The sequence below is a fragment of the Phaseolus vulgaris genome, chromosome 1 (genome assembly GCF_051622355.1).
Source record: "Phaseolus vulgaris cultivar YP4 chromosome 1, ASM5162235v1, whole genome shotgun sequence".
NCBI classification, from domain to species: Eukaryota; Viridiplantae; Streptophyta; class Magnoliopsida; order Fabales; family Fabaceae; genus Phaseolus; species Phaseolus vulgaris.
The window spans coordinates 42,219,237-42,239,176 of record NC_143498.1 but is presented as its reverse complement, the minus strand read 5'-3'; the positions used below and the strand labels follow the sequence as shown (position 1 = coordinate 42,239,176).

General features: G+C 29.5%; 1 protein-coding gene and 1 non-coding gene across 2 annotated transcripts; both read right to left on the bottom strand.

Annotated features, from left to right (window-relative positions):
- Positions 1 to 6,718: 6,718 nt before the first annotated feature.
- Positions 6,719 to 9,370, bottom strand: LOC137814131 (uncharacterized). The gene is made up of 7 exons (XR_016521234.1): positions 8,668 to 9,370; positions 8,117 to 8,285; positions 7,941 to 8,017; positions 7,807 to 7,846; positions 7,418 to 7,472; positions 7,204 to 7,273; positions 6,719 to 7,091 (listed from the first exon to the last, which is right to left on the bottom strand). It is a non-coding gene; the product is annotated as an uncharacterized LOC137814131 (transcript).
- Positions 9,371 to 16,068: 6,698 nt separating this feature from the next.
- On the bottom strand, positions 16,069 to 19,121 carry LOC137814130 (uncharacterized). Its single transcript, XM_068616701.2, has 6 exons — positions 18,298 to 19,121; positions 17,985 to 18,198; positions 17,788 to 17,904; positions 17,282 to 17,336; positions 17,114 to 17,183; positions 16,069 to 16,565 (listed from the first exon to the last, which is right to left on the bottom strand). The coding sequence occupies exons 1-6, from the start codon at positions 18,889 to 18,891 to the stop codon at positions 16,356 to 16,358; spliced, it is 1,260 nt and encodes a 419-aa protein (XP_068472802.1). The 5' UTR covers positions 18,892 to 19,121; the 3' UTR covers positions 16,069 to 16,355.
- Positions 19,122 to 19,940: the final 819 nt, after the last annotated feature.

The window sequence follows — 19,940 nt, the reverse complement described above, 5'->3', positions numbered from 1 at the left end:
ATTAATAAGAATAAAATCAAAAAATATTTATATACATTAAAAAACGGTTATAAAAAAAAATAAAAAATTCTCTCTCTATATATAAGTATAAATGACACTATTATTGATGTTGTTTGTTATGAATGATTATATCCTTCTTATGGTAAGGGAGAAATCTTAAAGATAAAAGAGCCTTTGCATGAATTTTTTGAATTTTAATTGATATAAATGTATGAAAGTTATAAAAAAAAAATATAATAATAAACTTACATTCATTGATGAATCTTGACAACACACGTAGTTGTAATACATATGTATATATGGTTTAATTGGTATGTACAAAGTTTTTTTTATCTATACAAAATATTAAACTATCAATTATTTATTTCTTAATATTATATTATAAATGTATATACTCTCTTATATACTTATATCTTCTTGTAAAATTATAAAGTATTTTTATCTCTACTCCATCATCATGATATCTCTAATAATTTAAATTGTAGTCCTAAATAACAAAAAGTTTGACAATGACAAACAAAAGCCTTTGGTTAGACACTGATTCATGCTTCATTCTATTTTTTTAGTTTAAGTAAATATTCAAAAGATTAACATTTCCCTTTAAAGAACCAAATTGATAGGAATCTTGGTCAAGATTTTTAAAAGAATTTAGATGACTTTGAAAACACCACTCATAATTCAATTTCCTATTCTTATCAATCACCTCGTTAACCAATAAATCTGTGTCCATCAAAGTAATTTCTTATTCATCCGTGTCAAATTCTTTCTCATTCGTGTCCATCAAAATAATTTAATTTATTTTATCATAAAGGTTTTATACTAATGGTAAGGACCGATAAAAAAATAGTCTTAAAATAAAATGATAGAATTAAAATGAAACCTTATTAAAGTGAAAATGCTATATAAATAGAAATTTAGTTATTCAGGTTTCATTTTAAAAGAACTATCATCTCTCTAAAAACTCTTTTTCCTTTCCTATGCCTTCTCTCTAAAATTCCAACCTCCTCGCTCGTCAGATCAACGATCGAAGTCTGCCATTGGACTCCTGGCAATGAACTCTACAAGTTTAACCGATCAAAATCTTAGATAGAGTAAGTTCATTATTGACTCCTTTTCCTTTGAGTTAGTTTGGATTTGGTTACGTTGCCTTTTAGTTTAAGTTTGCATGTGAGGTTTTTATCTTAAGAGTTAATCTCTGTTAGCTCAGGGTCTTAGTGATATAGTTAGATTTGTGATCAGGACTCTAGGTGCAGGTTAGGGTATCCTTAGGCTTTTGGTGGGTTTGGAGCTCTTAATGAGTATATGCTAAAGTCCAGGTAAGGGAAGCTAGTTTAAAATTTTCAATAGAACCCTAGGTTAGAAGATTTGAATGTGAGTGTGACGTGGTCACCAATTCCAAATTTTGTTGCAAAATTTCTTGTTTTGAGTAGATTGTAATTTGATTGAAATTGAAAGTGTTGTGATTGAGAATTGGTTGTTTAAATTTAAACGGTTTTGGAATTAGAAATCATATATATGTATAGATGGACATAATAACTCAATGATTCAATGAGAGTGATTGTATCATGCTGAACAGAAACTGTCAATGTAATGTGTAGATTTATAAATTTATGAATTAAATGAGATGTTGATTTATAATCTAACAGGTATATTAAGTTATGCAGAATTTTTCTGCATATTTCGCTCAAGTTAGATAATTCTAGCTCAAGCTAAAATTCTGGGTGCTCTCGGGTTGAGTTTAGCTCAAGCTAGATAATTCTAGCTCAAGCTAAAATTCTAGGTGCTCTTGGGTTGAGTTTAGCTCAAGCTAAAATTCTGGGTGCTCTCAGGTTGAGTTTAGCTCAAGCTAGATAATTCTAGCTCAAGCTAAAATTCTGGGTGCTCTCGGGTTGAGTTTAGCTCAAGCTAAAATTTTGGGTGCTCTTTGATTGATTTTAGCTCAAGCTAGCAAATTCTAGCTCAAGCTAGACTCTCTAAAATAAAATAAAATCTATTTTTTTTTTCTATATATTTTTTTTAAAAGGTTGGTTTATTTCTTTATGTATAGTTATAAATTATATAGACTTTTATTTCATGTATATTTAATTGAACATCTCTTTAATTAGACATTTATATGATTAGTAGATGAATTGTGGTATGTTTTGGAAATTCTAAAATTTTGTATGATTTGATTCTTTGATGTTGGATTTTTGTGAGGTTCAAAGTATGAATTTTAATCAAGACATAGTATTTTCAGGAAAGAAAATACCGTGTTAAGATTGTTTAGGATGTGCATTGACTAGGGATTCGTCTAAAAGGAGATATCCTGACTCTACTGAGATAATAAAATCATATAGATGAAGTTATTCAGGTGGTGAAAGTCGAAGGAGGTTCATATGAATGGGTAATTTCTTTGAAAGATAACTAACTTGACCTGTTATATGAGTTAATCCTGTCATACTAGGAGAGAGATGATATTGAGATTATTTATGTGCATAACTGTGTGGATTTCACAGTGATGTAGTATGATAGGTGCAGATCTCTGAGTCTAAGTCAACGCACGAGTCTTCCAAAAGTAGAGTCAAGTGTCAATGTGTTATGAGTCAGTAAACGTCTGACATGAGAAAGATGAATATTGAAATTGTTAATAGAAGCTTGATGGTTATGTGGAATGCATGAGAAAGGATGAATTTATGTGGATGTTTAAAGTTATATTTATGTTATAAGTTTTAAAAATACCTAGCTTACCCTTTGTTTTGTGTTTGTTTTTCTTTGATCTGTGATGATCATGTATTTTACACGGGAGCAGATGATGTTACAGGTGATAAAGTTTCTCGGTGAGAAGATGGATGATGGAAAATGATGGAAGAGGGCCAAGCTCAACCTCCCATGATAGACAAGAGCCAAGCCAAGAGCGTCTAGAGCCAAGTGAAGAGCGTCTAGTGCAAAGAGGAGAGCGTCTAGTGCAAGAGGGAGAACGTCTAGGACCTATTACTAGGTCCATGGCCAAGCGAATCTATGAAGACTTGGGCCAAGCTACGGATGGAAGAGAAAGCTACTTGTATATGCTACATGAAGGCCCATCAAGAGTAGCTTAGTATTAGTTGTAGTGTAAATAGCACAAACTTGATTCCATGAGGATTTGACCTAGATTTGCTAAGATTTGGTACGTTCTAGAAGGATTCCTCCACTAGGCCAGCCATGTGCCATGGTTTCCTTGTGATGACATTTACATTTCATTTAGAAGGCATTTGCTTATCATTAGGTTAACCTTTATGGTCCTCCTTAGCCTATAAAAGGGGGAACCAACATCATGTATTTTCAAGATTGAATAGAGTATTGTTATGCTGCCAATTTTGTGCCATACTACTCCTTGCCTTGCATCTAGGTTTTAATCTTCATTTCACCACCTTCAAAGGGGCTGGCCGAACCTCCCAAATTCCACACTCTTCATGCACCTTCAAGGCACTCACACTTCTTAGGAAGACCTTGCTCATCTCCTCCACTAAGCTTCCGTCACCTTCATCATCAAAAATCAAAGAAGAGCTCATAGGAATGCCATCATTTGGTATCATGAGCTATGGTTCTTCAAAGATGAGTATCTCTTTGCAATTTTCTTTTTGAGTTCTTCTTATTTCCTAGTTTTTCATCTTTATTCCAAGTTGTCTTGCTGTTTTTGTGTTTTAATATGATTTGAATGCTTGTTTATTCAATTCAATCGGTGAGTTTGTTCAAAATTGTGCTTGAACATCTATTTTCAATTTTGTGTAGGATTCTTGATATCTTTGTGTTGCTGTTTTTATTTTTAGGTATTTGAGTCTTGCTTGAAATTTCATTTGGGTCATATGATGTTCTTGAGTCTTTTCATTTTATGAATCCATAAGTTTTGTCTAAGTCATGTGTTTCCATATTTGTCAACAAATCCTAGTAGTACTTTTCTTGGTTTATTTGTTTATTGTTTTTGGTTTGAATGCTTGATCTGAAATCTGATGTGTTTTGATCCTTTGGTGCTTTTTATTTTTAGTTTGAGTTCATATTTGTGTGTTAGATCCACGCAAATTCCTTTACACTAATTCCATTGTGTTTTTGTTGGTATATCATTCTGTTTTTGTTTCCAGATTTTCAAAATCCTCTGTTTTTCACCATTCTGTTTTGGCTGATTTTGCTTATGAAAATTAAATGCAACATAAGAAAATTCTAAGCAACATCATGTATTTTCAAGATTGAATAGAGTATTGTTATGCTGCCAATTTTGTGCCATACACTACTTCTTGCCTTGCATCTAGGTTTTAATTTTCATTTCACCACCTTCAAAGGGGCTGGCCGAACCTCCCCAATTTCACACTCTTCATGCACCTTCAAGGCACTCACATTTCTTAGGAAGACCTTGCTCATCTCCTCCACTAAGCTTCCACAACCTTCATCATAAAAAATCAAAGAAGAGCTCATAGGAATGCCATCAGAAAATGTTTATTTTTTTTTTAAAATTTTGTTTTTAATTTTATGTAAATGTTTCAAGTCTTATAAAGATAGAAATAATTTGAAACATTATATGAAAGAATTGTAGATATATTTGTATTATGTTTATATATTTATTTTAATATTTCATATAAATTATGATTATTAGATATGAAAAAATATAGGATGTTACACTAATTTTCAGGTATGTTGATTTTTTTAACATAAATCAATATTTTTTATTTTTATTTTTAAATAATAGACATTTTATTGATTTAAAACTGACCTAATTTTAAAAATATAATACCAAATGGTCATGGTGTGTGAGCATGCATTTTTTGGTATGGAAACGCTAAAGATGTATGTATTGATAATTAATGTTGAATATGATTCAAAAGATAAAAAAAAAATGAAAGCGAAGTTTAACCAACAAACTAGAAATTCCAAAAATATAATTCCCCTCATTGTATGTCCACATTATAATGACGCTATAAATTATAACTAGGTGTAATGATGATAATATATGTATAGAATACAGAACTCATAAGTTAAGAAATTCACTTACATATAAGTGACGCGGGATTAATATTTGACGAGGAAAATTAATAAATAATATATAAAAATATTTATAAGAAATATTTTAAATTAAATTAAAAATTATTAAGTTTAATGACTTGTTAAAATATTGTTATGTCTTATAATTAACTTCTAAATATAGCAAAGCAACATGATTTGTTTAGTTAGTATTTAATAAGGAGTAATGGTTAATCTCTTTGTTTTTAATGAATGTATTCTTCCGATGTGAAAGTATATCTCTTATTTGGATTTATGATTTTGTAGAGAACAGAAGGAAAAAAATATAAATATGAAGAATAAATTTCTTTACTCCTTAAAATAAGAGAAAAAAAGGAAAATGCATTTAGTTTTTTTCCAAATTTGCTTTTTTTTATCTTAAGATCTCACGTTTTTTTACATCTTTCATTAATAAAAAGTAGATTTCATTATAAATATTAGTTATTAAATAAATTTAATCAACACAAATATTTTAATAAAATAATAATAATTAATAATAAAATAATTTTTTTAATAAAAAATATATAGTTATTTATAATAAATAAATTATATAAAATTTATTATTATTATTATATAGGATAAAAATAATGTATCTATGTAAATCGTTAATGTGAGTATTTAGTTATTTATTAGATATAATTGAGTCAATTAAATTGGATTGATTCAATGATTATGATAAAATTCAGATTTTAACCAATAAATATGACACATTCAGTCTCCATTGCTTATAGATATAGTAATTATCATATCTTGATTTTATTTTTTTAGGTACCATGATCTTACCATCCAATTTCTTAAAAATTATGTAGCGATTATGTGACTGGTTTGGTTGTGTGAAATAAACTCGAAATCGAATTCAATTCAATCATAAATTAGTTATTTTTCATTTTATCTTATTTAATTTCAATACTTTAATTTGTAGCAATAAGTTTTTGTTTAATTTACTTTTTTTTGTTTCTCCTATTTAAGCCATAACAATTAAATCATTGTTTGCTTAGAGAGAAAATAGGTGTTGTGTCATTTGAAATCTAAGTTAGTGTTGTATTTAAGTGAGAAAATGTAAGATGATAATTCACTTTTTTTTAATGTGAAATGTTTCATGGAGAAAAAAATTGTCTGTATAAAAAAATTAAGAAAATTCAAATTCTTTAAATTTATGAAAATATATATTTTGATCAATTAAAATTTTAAAATTTCAAATCTTATTAAAAAATAAAAAAAGGTTAAGATTTTGAATTTCCGTATATTATTTCTTGTTTCTCTTTATTTCCTTTATTGCTTTTATAGTTTGTTTTTCTCCTTCTCTTTATTAATAATGATGTAAAAAATGTTAATATTTTCTATTTTAAAAATTACTACATATTTAAAATTATCTAACTTTTTTTTCATAAATTTTAATATTAAGTTTTATTTATATATAATATTTTTGTATTCAGTAGAAAAGAAACTGCCCTATCTAATTTAAATTCAAATTTAGTTTTGTTGACTTTGATAATTTAAATAAAGTATTTAAAAACTAAGATTTTAAAATCAAAATAATTTAAATTTCAAAAAAATTAAAAATTCTTAATCTTTAAAGTTGTTTAGACAAACATAATGTAAAGGGTTGTATTCAGTGAAATTTGAACTAAAGAAGTAATTATGAAATATAGCCTTCACAATTATCTGTTTGTTAAGTTAAGATGTGAAGGATAGTTAACAATAAATAAACCATACAATAAATACAGGTATCAAAGTGAAAGTGTCTTCAGTTTTTCTCTAAATTATGTGACACCTCTCTTCATATGTGAATGAATACTGTGAGATTTGTGTGGGAGTGCTGAACAAGATGCATAGTTACATTTTGAAGTCGCTGCCAAAAAATCGTTTCTCACACTTACATGCTCGATTGTCTATTGCAAGACAAAAGGCAGCAAAAATAGAGTAACTTACTAAAACAATTGAACCATCATTTGGAGACAGTTGCTTCCAGTTCTGTGTCAAGGGTCTTCTTCTGTTTGGTTTTTTTTCTTTTGGTAATCTAACATTACTTTGAGTTGCTGGCTCTGCTGTTGAATCAGCATTTGCAAATTTCGTTGCATCTAAGAAACAAACACAAGATACTAAAGGGTAAGTCATCCAAATGCTTGAGTTTCATAAAAAATTTCATTCATGTCAAATAGATATTTTCATCAAAGAAATTCTGTGTATTACCTCTAGTTGTTGGCAAATATTCCTCCGAACCTCTAGCTGTAGTTGCCTTGATTCCTCAATTTGCATGTGGCTGCAGATTAAAGAGTATACATTTAGAAAACAGGTTAACTGTTTGATATTTTAGTTAGAAAGGTCTCGTTATTATTATATCTATATATATAAAAAGTATCATAACAACACAAAAGTGTAGATTGTATAGTTTAATTGATGTTACATTTTCACTTGAAGCTCAGCCACCCCATCCATTCCTTGTCCTTCCTTGGATTTTTCTGAAAGACAAAGTGGTAACTGTGTGATATACCCCAATAACAGAAAATGAAATTATAACTCATCGAGCAAACAAAATGTTGAAGGGTAGGTTGTGTTTGGTAGAAATATTTAAATATCAGAAGGCAAAATTTGAGGAATCATAATGAGATGTATCTAGACTTAATGAGTGTCCAAATACCTTTATAAATTTCACTTCTCCAATTTCCACCTTACTCTTTTCATTCCAATTGAGCTTACCAATAGTACAGTTCAAAAGAAATATGTTTTATAGAATTTCAGATGGTATATGCATTGCAGTAGTATATCACATTGGCAATGACAAAAGTAACTTACCCTGCAAAGTTTTGTGCACGTGTATTGTAGACCTACATTTCTGCAAGGCACATATTAGAAATATTAGTGACTATTATAATGCATGAAAAAGTTTAAGAACGACAAAGAAATTGTTCCCTGGAATTAGATTTTACCTGTAAATGACTTTTAACATGAGAAATGGACAGCAAATCTGATTTCATCTTATCTAGTATAGCCTTAGGTTTTGCCTCTGCGATTAACAATGAACAAACTAAGTACAAGGTAACAAGAGGTTTCTTTGTTGTTTTTTACTTTAAGTGTAAACTGTACTATTACGTTGTTAACTTACTTTCTGGACCACCAAGACTATTAACAATCATCATAAATGGCTCGTGTAGATCGTTGGTCCATTTTACTCTTCTTTTGCCTCTCCTAGAAACAGAGTTGCTAGAAGTTACACAGGTAACCCCACAAAGCCGATGAGGAGCTTGCTTATGTGGCTTTGTACACGACTCCAACTAATACAAGACATAACATATTACATCTCATAGCACAAAAAATACTGCATTTCAAACTAGCAGATAATGATGTGGGTCTGGTGTATGATCCATTTTAAGTTTTCATGAGTTTTAGTATTACAGAGAATTGGTTGGAGTTTCTAAATCCTATAGAAAAGTGTTGGGTTCATTAAAACTAAGTTAAGAACATATGAATGAGTTCTCCGTTTGAATTTCTGTATAAGGGAAGACTGATAATTTTCCTCTAAACGAAGCTAAGATAAAAAGGGTTACATCTCCTCCAATATTTTGTTAGAGAAAAAACAAGGATGCTTTCATATTAAATCATGTATACTTCAAATGGAATCAGAAACTACTAACCACACACTTTAAAAGTAAGAACCTGGTTTCTCTGAAAAGAAATTTCAAGGGGCCTTTCGTGCGTGGCAGCATCATCTCTCAGTAATTTATCTTCTTCTTGTGAACAGTGATCGTAATATGGCATACCATCAGGCTGCATACTACTATATTTTTCAGAATAGGAAGTAATTTTACAATATTTTTCAGAAGAAGAAGGGCAATCTGCATCAGTGCTGGACGACAAGAAGGATTCAGCAACCGGGCACAAGGAGCTTGTGAATTGAGAGGAGGGTGGATCTTGTTTAGTGGTGATTGTGGCGAAGTTATCCCCAGAGGCTTGGCGAATATTCAGCATGTGAGAGTCAGTTGTTGTGGTCTTTGGAAACTCAAAGCTCCAAGAAGGAACTTCAATCTGATGCTGATGATGACCATGTTGTTGAGCTTGAAAACTCAGAAGGCCTTTTGTTGCACTTGCACAAAAGCCTTGTGGGGTTTGAATTTGAAAAGGATTGGTGACAATGTTGAAGGGTGAGTTTTTGGGGTCAACAACACTCACTTGTTCTGATCCAACAACCTTTCCCAGGTTGCTAATCCCCATGTAGGATTCCCATTCAGTTCCATACATTTGGGAACTATACTGATACATGCTTCTCTACTCTCTCAAAACCTAACCTAAACTCTTCCGCAAATTTATTTGCTCCACTTATGGTGCTCATTTATATCGAAGAAAACAGGCATTAACAGTCCCTACCTATCCAAGACTTCAAATAGGTTTTTATTTTTTAAATGAAAGGACGTCTAGGAGAATAAAAAAATGTAAGGGATGAACAGTGAGAGAAAAAGTTAACAATGTATACAGACATAGTTTTGTCCTCGTACAAAGCGAATTTCTTAATGCATCAGGACATCGTTTCTGTCTAGGTACATTCTGACTTATGTAAAGTATCAAGCATTGTAGCATTACACAGATCCTACTCACTTTTGTTGTGCCTTAATTTTGACACATTAAAAACTCAGAAATAAATCTGAACCAGATATTCTTATTAGTTCATTGCAAGACAACTTGTTTATTTGCTCAAGAGCAATTTGGAGAACAATGTATTACTTTGTACCGGTCGGAACTTTCAAAATCCTATGCGCTCAATTTAGCAATGATTTAGCTATCAATAATTTAATTACCAATTAATTTAGATTCTAAATCTGATAACTAAATCATTGATAGCTAATTAGATAACAATTTATAAACTAATTTATAAATTTTATTAACAATAGAATCTATTTTAAATACTAATAATTTATTTAATGTTTAAAATAGTATCTAATTTAGTCAATATAGTAATTAATTATTTTTTATCTTTAAAACTAGTTTTTATATAATGAGTTTACTATAGTAAGTGACAAATATTGACATATTTTGTTGTTAAATTTAACTTCTATTTGGGAACTTATACTTTTTTTATTAGTTTTCTGGTTTAATTTCAATTATTATGAAAAAAAAGTTTCTCTAATGTTCAAGTGAAGAGGATGATTCTCGCACAAGTAAAACTTAGAATATTTGAGCGAGACAAACCAAAAAATCCATGAATTACACAAGGTTAGTCATTGAAGCAAAATGTCAACTCAATTAATCAAGTGATGCACCTAAAGAGTTTGAGTGAATGACTCTCAGTGTGGGCCTTGAAGGCGTTTAAGCAAGCCTTGAGGGCAAGCGAGTGACATGTGGAATGATAATATGTTTCAACATCATTAGATTTCCTAAAATGCGTACATGTTGTAAACTAGGTTTCCAACATTTGAATAACTCAAAATGTGCGTTTAAATAAACCTTGAATAGAAATCGATTTATCATAAACACAATGTAGTCTTAAGTGCTTTAATTTATAAGAATTGAGGAAGTTTTGCATTACCCCTCATGCTTTTCACCATATCCATTCAAGTTTGATTCATTCTTTTTGTCATACCATTTTGATCTAGGGAGCTAGACAAAGTGTAATGAACAACAATCCTATATTCTTAAAGAAATTTCGTAATTGGACCAAACACTTAGTCATTCTTTGTGTATTTACCATAATACCCTCCACCTCTATATGATCTCACAATCTTCATTTGTTTTTCGCATTATAACTCTATTTTATCCTTAAAAACTTTAAAGGCATCCAAAGTTTCATCATTGGAACGAAGTAAGTAAAGATACATATATTTTGAGTAATAATTTGTAAATGTGTTGAAGTATTTAAGACTACTTGCATCCATATATGGACAACAATTATTTGTATGAATGATCTTCGATAAGTTTGAACTCCTCATTACACCAAATTTAGATTTGTTTGTTTACTTATCCTTAATGAAATCTACACAAGTCTCAATTACTAAAAGTCCAAAAGAGTAAGTACTCCTTCATTTACTAAACATTGAACTCTCTATATGGAGATGTCTCTCAATCTTCGGTGCCACAAAATACAAGATTCTTCATTCACAATACATTGTTTTAACCTAGGCATAATGTGCATAGAATTATTATTTTACAAAATAATGGAATAAATATCATCACACAATTAATCAAAACCAAAATTTTTAGATTTATTTGACAAACTAAAAACAAAATTCTAAAATATAATTTTAAAACCGAAAGGTGTAAGTTTTTAAATGAAATCAAATTCTTAAAAAAACTAGGAACAAAAAAGATCTTTTCTAAATGAAAAATAAAACCACTACTCAAAACCAAACTACATATCCCAATGACCTCTACAAGTGGACTCATCATGTTTCACAAGTAGATATACTGGTCACTTTTCACTGACCTCCTTAGGTTTTCCATAACCTGCAAGGTATTAGAAATATGAATTATAGAACCAAAATAATGCACCAATGTTATGATTAAAATTAACCGTATTAGATTCTTAACAAACTAAAAGTTACCTTTGTTCTCTAGCCAATTCTAAAAGAATTATATTCTTTCTTCATGATGTGTCTCTTTTGTTTACAAAAGAATTTAATTGTTTCTTTATGTTTGGTTAAGAATGAATCTTTCTCTTATGATTTAACTTGATTCTTCTTACTCTAAACATAGTCAAGTTCACCTTCTACCATTCTTCCATTAGTAACATTTTCGCTTCTTAAACACACATGATCAACCATTCATTTATACCACTTATCCTTATCAGTGTTGTAAAAGATTTTAAAGGGGACATATTAATGCGGTAAGGTGCACAAAATATAGTGCATTATGAAAGAATCAATGGTAACCTTCAAGGCTTTTATTTAAGCCACAATATCTCATCCCAGTAAGCTCCATGGAGAGCTAGCAAGAAATTTATTAGATGTAGTAAATTGTTCACATGTAGCCTTTAGCAAATCCTTAGCATTATCATGCTCATCAACAAAAAACTTGAATTTCAATAGAGATTTTGGTCTTTATGAATGTTACAAAGAGATGATTTAACCTCTCTTATTTTTCAAAAAATAGTCACGTGTTAGTCTTTCTTTTTCTATATTTATAATTTTCATTATTTCACTTGGAAATGTCGCACTTTAAATAAAAACATTCACAAATTGAGAAACATGCAAAGTTCAAAATATATGCTTATTATCATAATTTTGATATTAGAATATATGTTATGTTTTACCAATGCAAATAGTCTTAAGTTATGAATGTTGTGAGATAAAACTTCTGTCTAAGATAAAGTCATATCCAATTAGTAATATAAAACTAGTATGTGAGCTAAAATCATACTCAATTGGTGACATAAAACTTGTGTGTAAGCTAAAGTATAAAACTTGTGTGTAAGCTAAAGTAATACTCAACGGAACATAAAAACTTGTGTGAACCAAAGTCATACTCAATTAGACTTATTATGTAACCTTATGATAAAATTATTAAATTATGTTATTTTTTTAATTCATGTAAAGAGATTAAAAATAAAATTCAATATTTTATCCTAATTAATCACAAACGTAAGAAAGTTCTTGTAAATTATTTCATCACACTTATAATTAAATTATAATTATTTTTTATAATGACTTTTATGATATATATATATATATCTTTAATTAATTAAAGATGCCCAACTTTCTGATTTATTAAAATTATATTTATCACTAAATATTAATATTGTCTAAAGGGTCAAATATTGACATTAACATGAAACAAAACAAACAATAATACATAAAATTGGATGTATATAATATTCATATATTATCCAAACTAAATAATATATATACAATATATTATTATTATTATTATTATTAACGATGAGAAAATATTTTAAAAGAAAAGAAATGCTTTTTGAGTTAAAGACATATAAATACAGCATAATCATTTTTTTTTCTATTTTTTTGTCTTTCTTCTTTGTTTAGAAAAAACAGAGAATTTTATATTTATATAATTTTACTCTTTACTTTTTTTCTATCGGCAATTTGACTCTTTACTAATAAAAGAATATAGAAAAAATTTAAAATATTAAAAATTTATTACCATATATTTTTTTATATTATTTATTTAATAACCATTTGGAATGTTGTAAGGAATTGTAATTTTTGTGTAGCAGTTACCATGTACATTAGTATAACATAATAAAACAAAAGGTATTGGATTATGTGCACGTGAGAGTGGTAGCTTGTTCGAGATGAATGTGAGTGTAAAAGTGAAAGAAACTTTAGAATAAATACAATTAATTCAACCAATGACTTTGAACAACATAAAAGTTTGAATGAGAAATTCATAATATATTTTCAGCTAAAGAAAAAACTAGCTTTTATCAACAACTTTTTAATGGCAACAGTAACAACCTTGAACTATGCATAAAAATTTGTATTAACCCCCAAAGTTAGGATTGGCATCAGTAAAAACAGCACAAGAGTCAATTTCTACCAATATTTCCCTCGACACACAGTCAACATTGTCTTTAATCCAACACAAAGTAAGAGGCTTCCAAGAAACTTGCTTCACAACATTTGCCTTTCTAAAATGGCTTGTAACCGATAAATTTTCAAGTTGTGAAATTATTCCATATAATTCTTCACATTGTTAAAAAGACTTGTGAAACCTACATAATCTAATTAAAAATTCTAATCATGATAAGATGATTTTTTTTAAGATAAAAAGTAGTAGAATAACATGAATAATCTCATGTCAAGAACATGTTAAAGCTATCAACATATCAACGTAGAGTAACTTAAATTGTATAAGTTTAAATTATAAATATTTTTTTTAATTGTAATTACTCAATCTAATCTAAAATAAAAACCAAATCAACATATAAGAGAGAAGTAAATTATAAATCTAAGTTATGAATACTGACTGATTTCTGTCTTAGAGTAGTAAATTTGTATTAAGTACTGAGTGTGCACAATATTTTATGTGATTGTATTTAAAGGCAATAAGTATACTAATAATTGCTTTGATATGATGTTGAACTTCATGGATACATTTATTGTTAATGTATACTAATAATTGCTTTGATATCGTGTCGAGTTTCATGGATACATTTCTTGTTAATATCTATCAAGATGGATAATAACTGTTTTGAATTTCGTGGGTTGAGTAGTACAAAATTTATATTTTTAATAAAGTGATAATTTTTTTTTTTATCTTTTTAAATATTATATTATTTAAAACTTAGATAAAAAAATATGAAAATTAAATATTAAAGTTTTAAAATAAAAAAATAATGATTTTTTTATAAACAAAAAAATTATTTTTTTATAAATAAAATTAGGAACATGAGTATCACTATATTAAATATTCAAGATTGTGAATATCATTTATTAAAAAAAAAACACGAGATGGAAAACTTTGATTGGGAAATTAAAAATGCGATGAGTGTCATTTTATTAAGAACTTAGGGAAAACGATTTTTTATTCCAAAACTTGAATGTTCATTTCAAAACTTAAGGACATGTAAATTTCATTTACTATAACTTTAATAAAGGTAAACATAGTTTTAATATTTTAGAATTTTCTAAAATATTAAAACCTGATTGTTTTCCTCCCTCTTTTAATTTTGGAATTTATTATTGTTTTCCAAAGAATATGCAAATAAACTTTCCAATATAAAAATGCTATTTCAAAGACTAAAATTATCATATTTGAAAACAAAAAGACTAAAAATAGATAAATTAAAAAAAAACTAAAACGAAATTTAAAAAAGTTTAATATATATATAAAGCTCCAAAAATGAAATGCCAAGGAAGGACGGCCGTCAGAAATAGGATTCAATAAAAACAAGCCTTCAAGATTCCGGTCTATTCAAGGTTCCGTTTTAACAAGACAATACGTCCCTTTTTATGTTTTCTATGCTAAATATATTCTTTTTATTATTATTAATAAATAATACTTTTAGCATACCACTCAACAATAATAACCACGAATAATTTTTAATATTGTTCATCAATAATGTCCTTTACATCATATTTCAAAATTAAAAGGCTTTTCTTAAACTTAGTTACCTAATTCATCATATTTTAAGATAGTTGATAAATATAAATTTGTTGTAGAGGCCTAAATAATCAATTCTCACAACAGTTATTTAGGTAAACAATGAATAAGTCTGTCATGCAATTTTAAGAGAATGGATTATATGTCACAATCAAATTTCTCTATTTTGGTAAAAGATTTCATTCTCAACTAGTAATTAAATAATCAAATTATTATTATTTTTCTTTCAAATCAATCATAATCACTTATAAACTTTTTCCTTATCTCTCACAAAACAATCTCATTTTCATTTTCATTCTATTTCTCTTTTTTTTTTCTACTTATTCACTTTCAAGACCTCTTTCACAAGAAAAAAAGCTAAGTAGTTTGAGCAGCAATTAAGTTTAATTCATAATTTAACTCCAAATTCACTAAAAGAAATAGTAGAGGATTAAAATAATATTCTCTTCTATTATTATTTTTAATACAATGAGTAATTAGAAATGTTAAAATTGATTAATCCAAATTCAGCCTACTTTATAAGGAAAACAATATGTATATTGGATTGAAATATATTTTAGGATTATAATGGAAATTTTGAATTGACACGGTGAAATATATATAAATATATAAACATCTTTAATTAAGTGAAAAATCTAAACAAAACACATATTGTTATTGATGTCTCATACTCAAAACACTAGTTGAAGATCTCATTATCTCATACTTAACAAGTGTTATTGATAAGAAGTTGTTACTACAGATTATTCGTGACTTAGGTTCTGTAATTAAGATATGAGGTTTGATTTTAGTTTTAAGAAAAGAAAAAAAACACTCTTTTCTGCTTCTTAAATTTTAACAGCCAAACACAACCGATCATATGCAACAGCTGAAAACAAAACAACAATAGAAGCTGATTTTTTTAATACCCCTATATGTGATGTGAATCATTTTACCAAACAAATGTTTTTTCAATGAAACAAACAATTGGTGCGGCTAATGATAAAAGCATAATCACCTTTCACAACATTTATGTAAAAGAGTGGCACCTTGCTGAAAAAACACAGAAGACTCTGCTTACAAAGTTTATTCCCTCCCCCCCTAGTAAAGCTACCTTAATACAATGCTACTTGTTTGTTTCTATAGAATATATAATGTAAGCACTCTAAATTTTGTACTAATTCATAGAGAGAGTTTGCATTTGTAGGATAAACAACAATGTTATTCTTCCCATAACAAAATCACAGGATGTGGTCTATCTGGTTCTTACAAGGAGTAAGCATGTGGAAAACTGTAATTTTATACATAGAATCAAATTATTGGCTCGGCGAGGCCTTGGAAGTGAAGAAGGAATTGTTGGCCCCTTCAGAAACAGAAACCTCACCATCTTTATGAGTAATTGTTGTTTCATCAGTGGCTGAATCGTGAGCATATAAGAGGTTATTACTTGTCTTTTGCTGCTGGTCAAACATTTTTTTTAGTTGCCTTCCTTGTTCCTCAATTCTCAACTGTAATTTTCTCTGAACCTGCACCACCAAAGTAAGTTATATGAAAACTTGAAGTGAGGAAAGAGTGTTAAAAGAATCCAAATATCCCCTCTCATTCATTAGTTTTAGCATCCAATTCCTCAAAATATGTGCCTAACTTTTATCCACATTTTAGCACATGATAGTGCAAATTCACATCATCACCTATGCCAAATGAGTATGTCTTGCTTTAGTAAAAGGCCAAAATGTAAATAGAGATGTCTAGAAGCCTTTAAATATATCATTTTTCTTGTAAAAATGATACATTATTTTATAAGTATGTGAGATATTGGATTTCATTGTTCTTCTGTGACTAAAATCTCTACATCTTTCTTCCATCAAAAGCTGGTTGAAGGTAAAAAATGTGAAATTCAATGCTTTAAGGTTCAAGAAACTTTCAGCTGGTTTGGCCAGTATTGAATTTTTTTTACAAGAGGGTTGAAAGGATCCAAGATTAAGTACAATGTAAGAACCTTAAAAGTTTGTAAAGCAAGAGAATATACTAGCATAAATAAAAACTCGCAAGAAAAATGATAGCACGGATATACCTCTAGTTGTTCGTGAAGACACCTTTGAGCATCTAATTGAAGCTTAAGTGCCTCTCTAATTTGTAAGCCACTGAAGATCAAGAACAGTGTTAACTTAGCAGATTATAAAACGAACTAAGAAACTTCATGGAAATACTATTATTATAGGAATATAATGAGTAGCATTACGTTTTTACATCAAGATGATGCAAATTCTTTGTGTGGGTTCTTTTGTCAGATTTCCCTGAAACAGAAGAAAGTTTTCGGTTCAGTATGTGGAGTTAACCTGATATTTGAAAGAATGGAAGAACAACGAAGATCACGAATAACTGGTTGGAAGAATAAAGGAGAACAATAAGTAATATCCTAAAGGAAAACAATAACACAAAACGAATAAACTGTTTGCCATTTAGTAGATCAACTCAAACTTTCTAGCATGTGAGGGAAGAAATGCATTTATTCTGCATTGAACTTCCTACAATCTGCATTAGTTTATTTAAGTCTCAACAAGAATTAAAGAATCAAAACAAAGGGAAAAAGTGAAGCTCATATTCTCGACCTTGACAAGCAGTATAGCAAAAACATATACTCACCATTTATGACATGAATGTCAGTAAATTCAAGCACCAAGAAATGTAAATGACATAAAAAAGAGACTACACTGCAAGTCTAGTAAACAATTAAATAGAATTTACCTTGACTGGGCTCTGGAATGAATTTCGCAATTCTATATTTCTGCAGATGACTTTTGACATGGAATATAGTCAAACCATCTGTGTCCATCATCTTTAATATAGCTTTTGGCGTTGCGTCTATAGTGAAGCAGCAATAGAGGACTATAAGATGTTACATAGATGCATAGCCAATAAGTAAATTTAGTTAAGTTACTTACGCTCAGAGCCTCCAAGGCGATTCACACACTCAACAAACTTCTCATGAAGATCCTTAGCCCATCTTATACGTGTTTTACTTGAGACTACTGCCCCATTAGAAGCAGAGTTTCCAACAGTAGACACACTTGCTGCTGAAAGTGTGGGAGACAACTTCTCAATCTCAGAAGAAAATCTCAGATGTGCAACAGGTAAATTAAAAGATCCACAAGCAACCTGCATACAAGTAAATTAACATCATAAGCCAATAGAACCTTCAAGTAATGGACACATGAAAAAATCTACATATGAGGTTGGCCAAAAGGGAAAACTTACCATATGGTCCTGACTTCCTTTGTTAGGAAATGAGGAGCCCCTGATAACACCATCAATGAACAACTTCTGTTGTTCAATTGGAAGGAACTTGGTGGTGGGAAAATTCCCACATGAAATTTTACTGGAACTTTCAGGGGATACACGACATTGATTATTATTCAATTGAGATTTCACTATGGACTGCAAAGTGTTTGACAAGTCGTAGCTGGAGTCAGGTTGATTTGCTGAATCCAAGAAAAGGTTTTCCCTGGGAGATTGATACAAAGGGAATTCCAAATCATTAATCTTAGATAACTGAGGTTGAATACCAACTTGGCAATCGTATTCTGCAAATCCCATGCAGTTTTCTGTAGCATAAAAGGCAGAAGCTGGTGACTCAAAACGGCTGATAATGGTGCCAGATGATTTGACATGGCCTATGTTTGGCAACTGATCTGTAGCTTCTCCTCCAACCATCGCAAGTGGACCCATATTCCAGGCCTGTCTGATATCAAAATATTGACAGTAATGGTTGCCAAACTCAGAATTAAAATCCCCACTTAGTCCATGAGTTTGTTGAATCAATCCTCCCCAATGAACCTTGTTCTCGTTCATTGACACAATATGGACCCAAAATTTTGAAGTAGGATGGTAATAAGACTAATACACATGTGTTAAAAATTGTGAGATATCATACATAACAACTCTCTGGAAGCTCGTTAAGATTGGGAGGGGAGAAGAAGATTGGAAAGGTAACAAAAGGAATGCCAATTCGAGGCTATGTCATAAAATTCTCTTTTATATTCCCAAAAGGCTTTAGGTATAAGATTTGAATCTAATTGTCTAAATGCTACCTTGCAAGGTCATTAGCTATTAATTATTCTTGAAAAAAGGGATAAGAATGAACAATTAGGAATTGACATTAACGAAGTAGAGTACATGGAAACAAACAAAAGTTTTGTCTAAATGTTGTCTTCACGTGAATTTAAACCAAATGCAAAAGAATCAATAGAAAAAAAGTAGGAAAACTAAGCAACCTAACTTAGAGGGGTCTGAAGGAAGAGGTTAAAAGAAGTTCCCTAGAGCACAACTTCAACAACAAAGCTACATGATGGGTCATACACAAAAAACGGTCCCAGACTAACATTAATATTGATCATCTTAAAAATTGAGAATATTGAGATGTTGTGGGCATCTGTAGTCTGTAGTGTAATAATTAAATGTTAGATAAAGATTCTGGAATAAATTCACATATAATAATACATCTTTTTTTATTCCTACAATGAATTCGGATGAAATAACTTTAACTACACACAAGAATGACAAATATATATTATCAAATTAAGTCCTGTTCCATTGCTTGCTGGCACTGTATCTTGCAAAGTGGGGTATCAGAAGTTACCAGAAAAGTGCATCTAATTTTTATATTCATCATAAAAGTACAATGGAACTTTAACTATAAGAATCCCAGTAAAATTCAGTAACTTAATGGACTCTCCATTACATAAAGGTGAAATAAAAAGATGTACAACGTGACACACAAATTCAGTGCATTCATATGCAGTCTCACTTCCGTGTTGCTGTTGATCTTTCTTTAGACATATTTCTTACCTCTATCCCTTTTTTTTTTTAATTCCTGCAAGTTTATTTTCTTGGTGAATAAG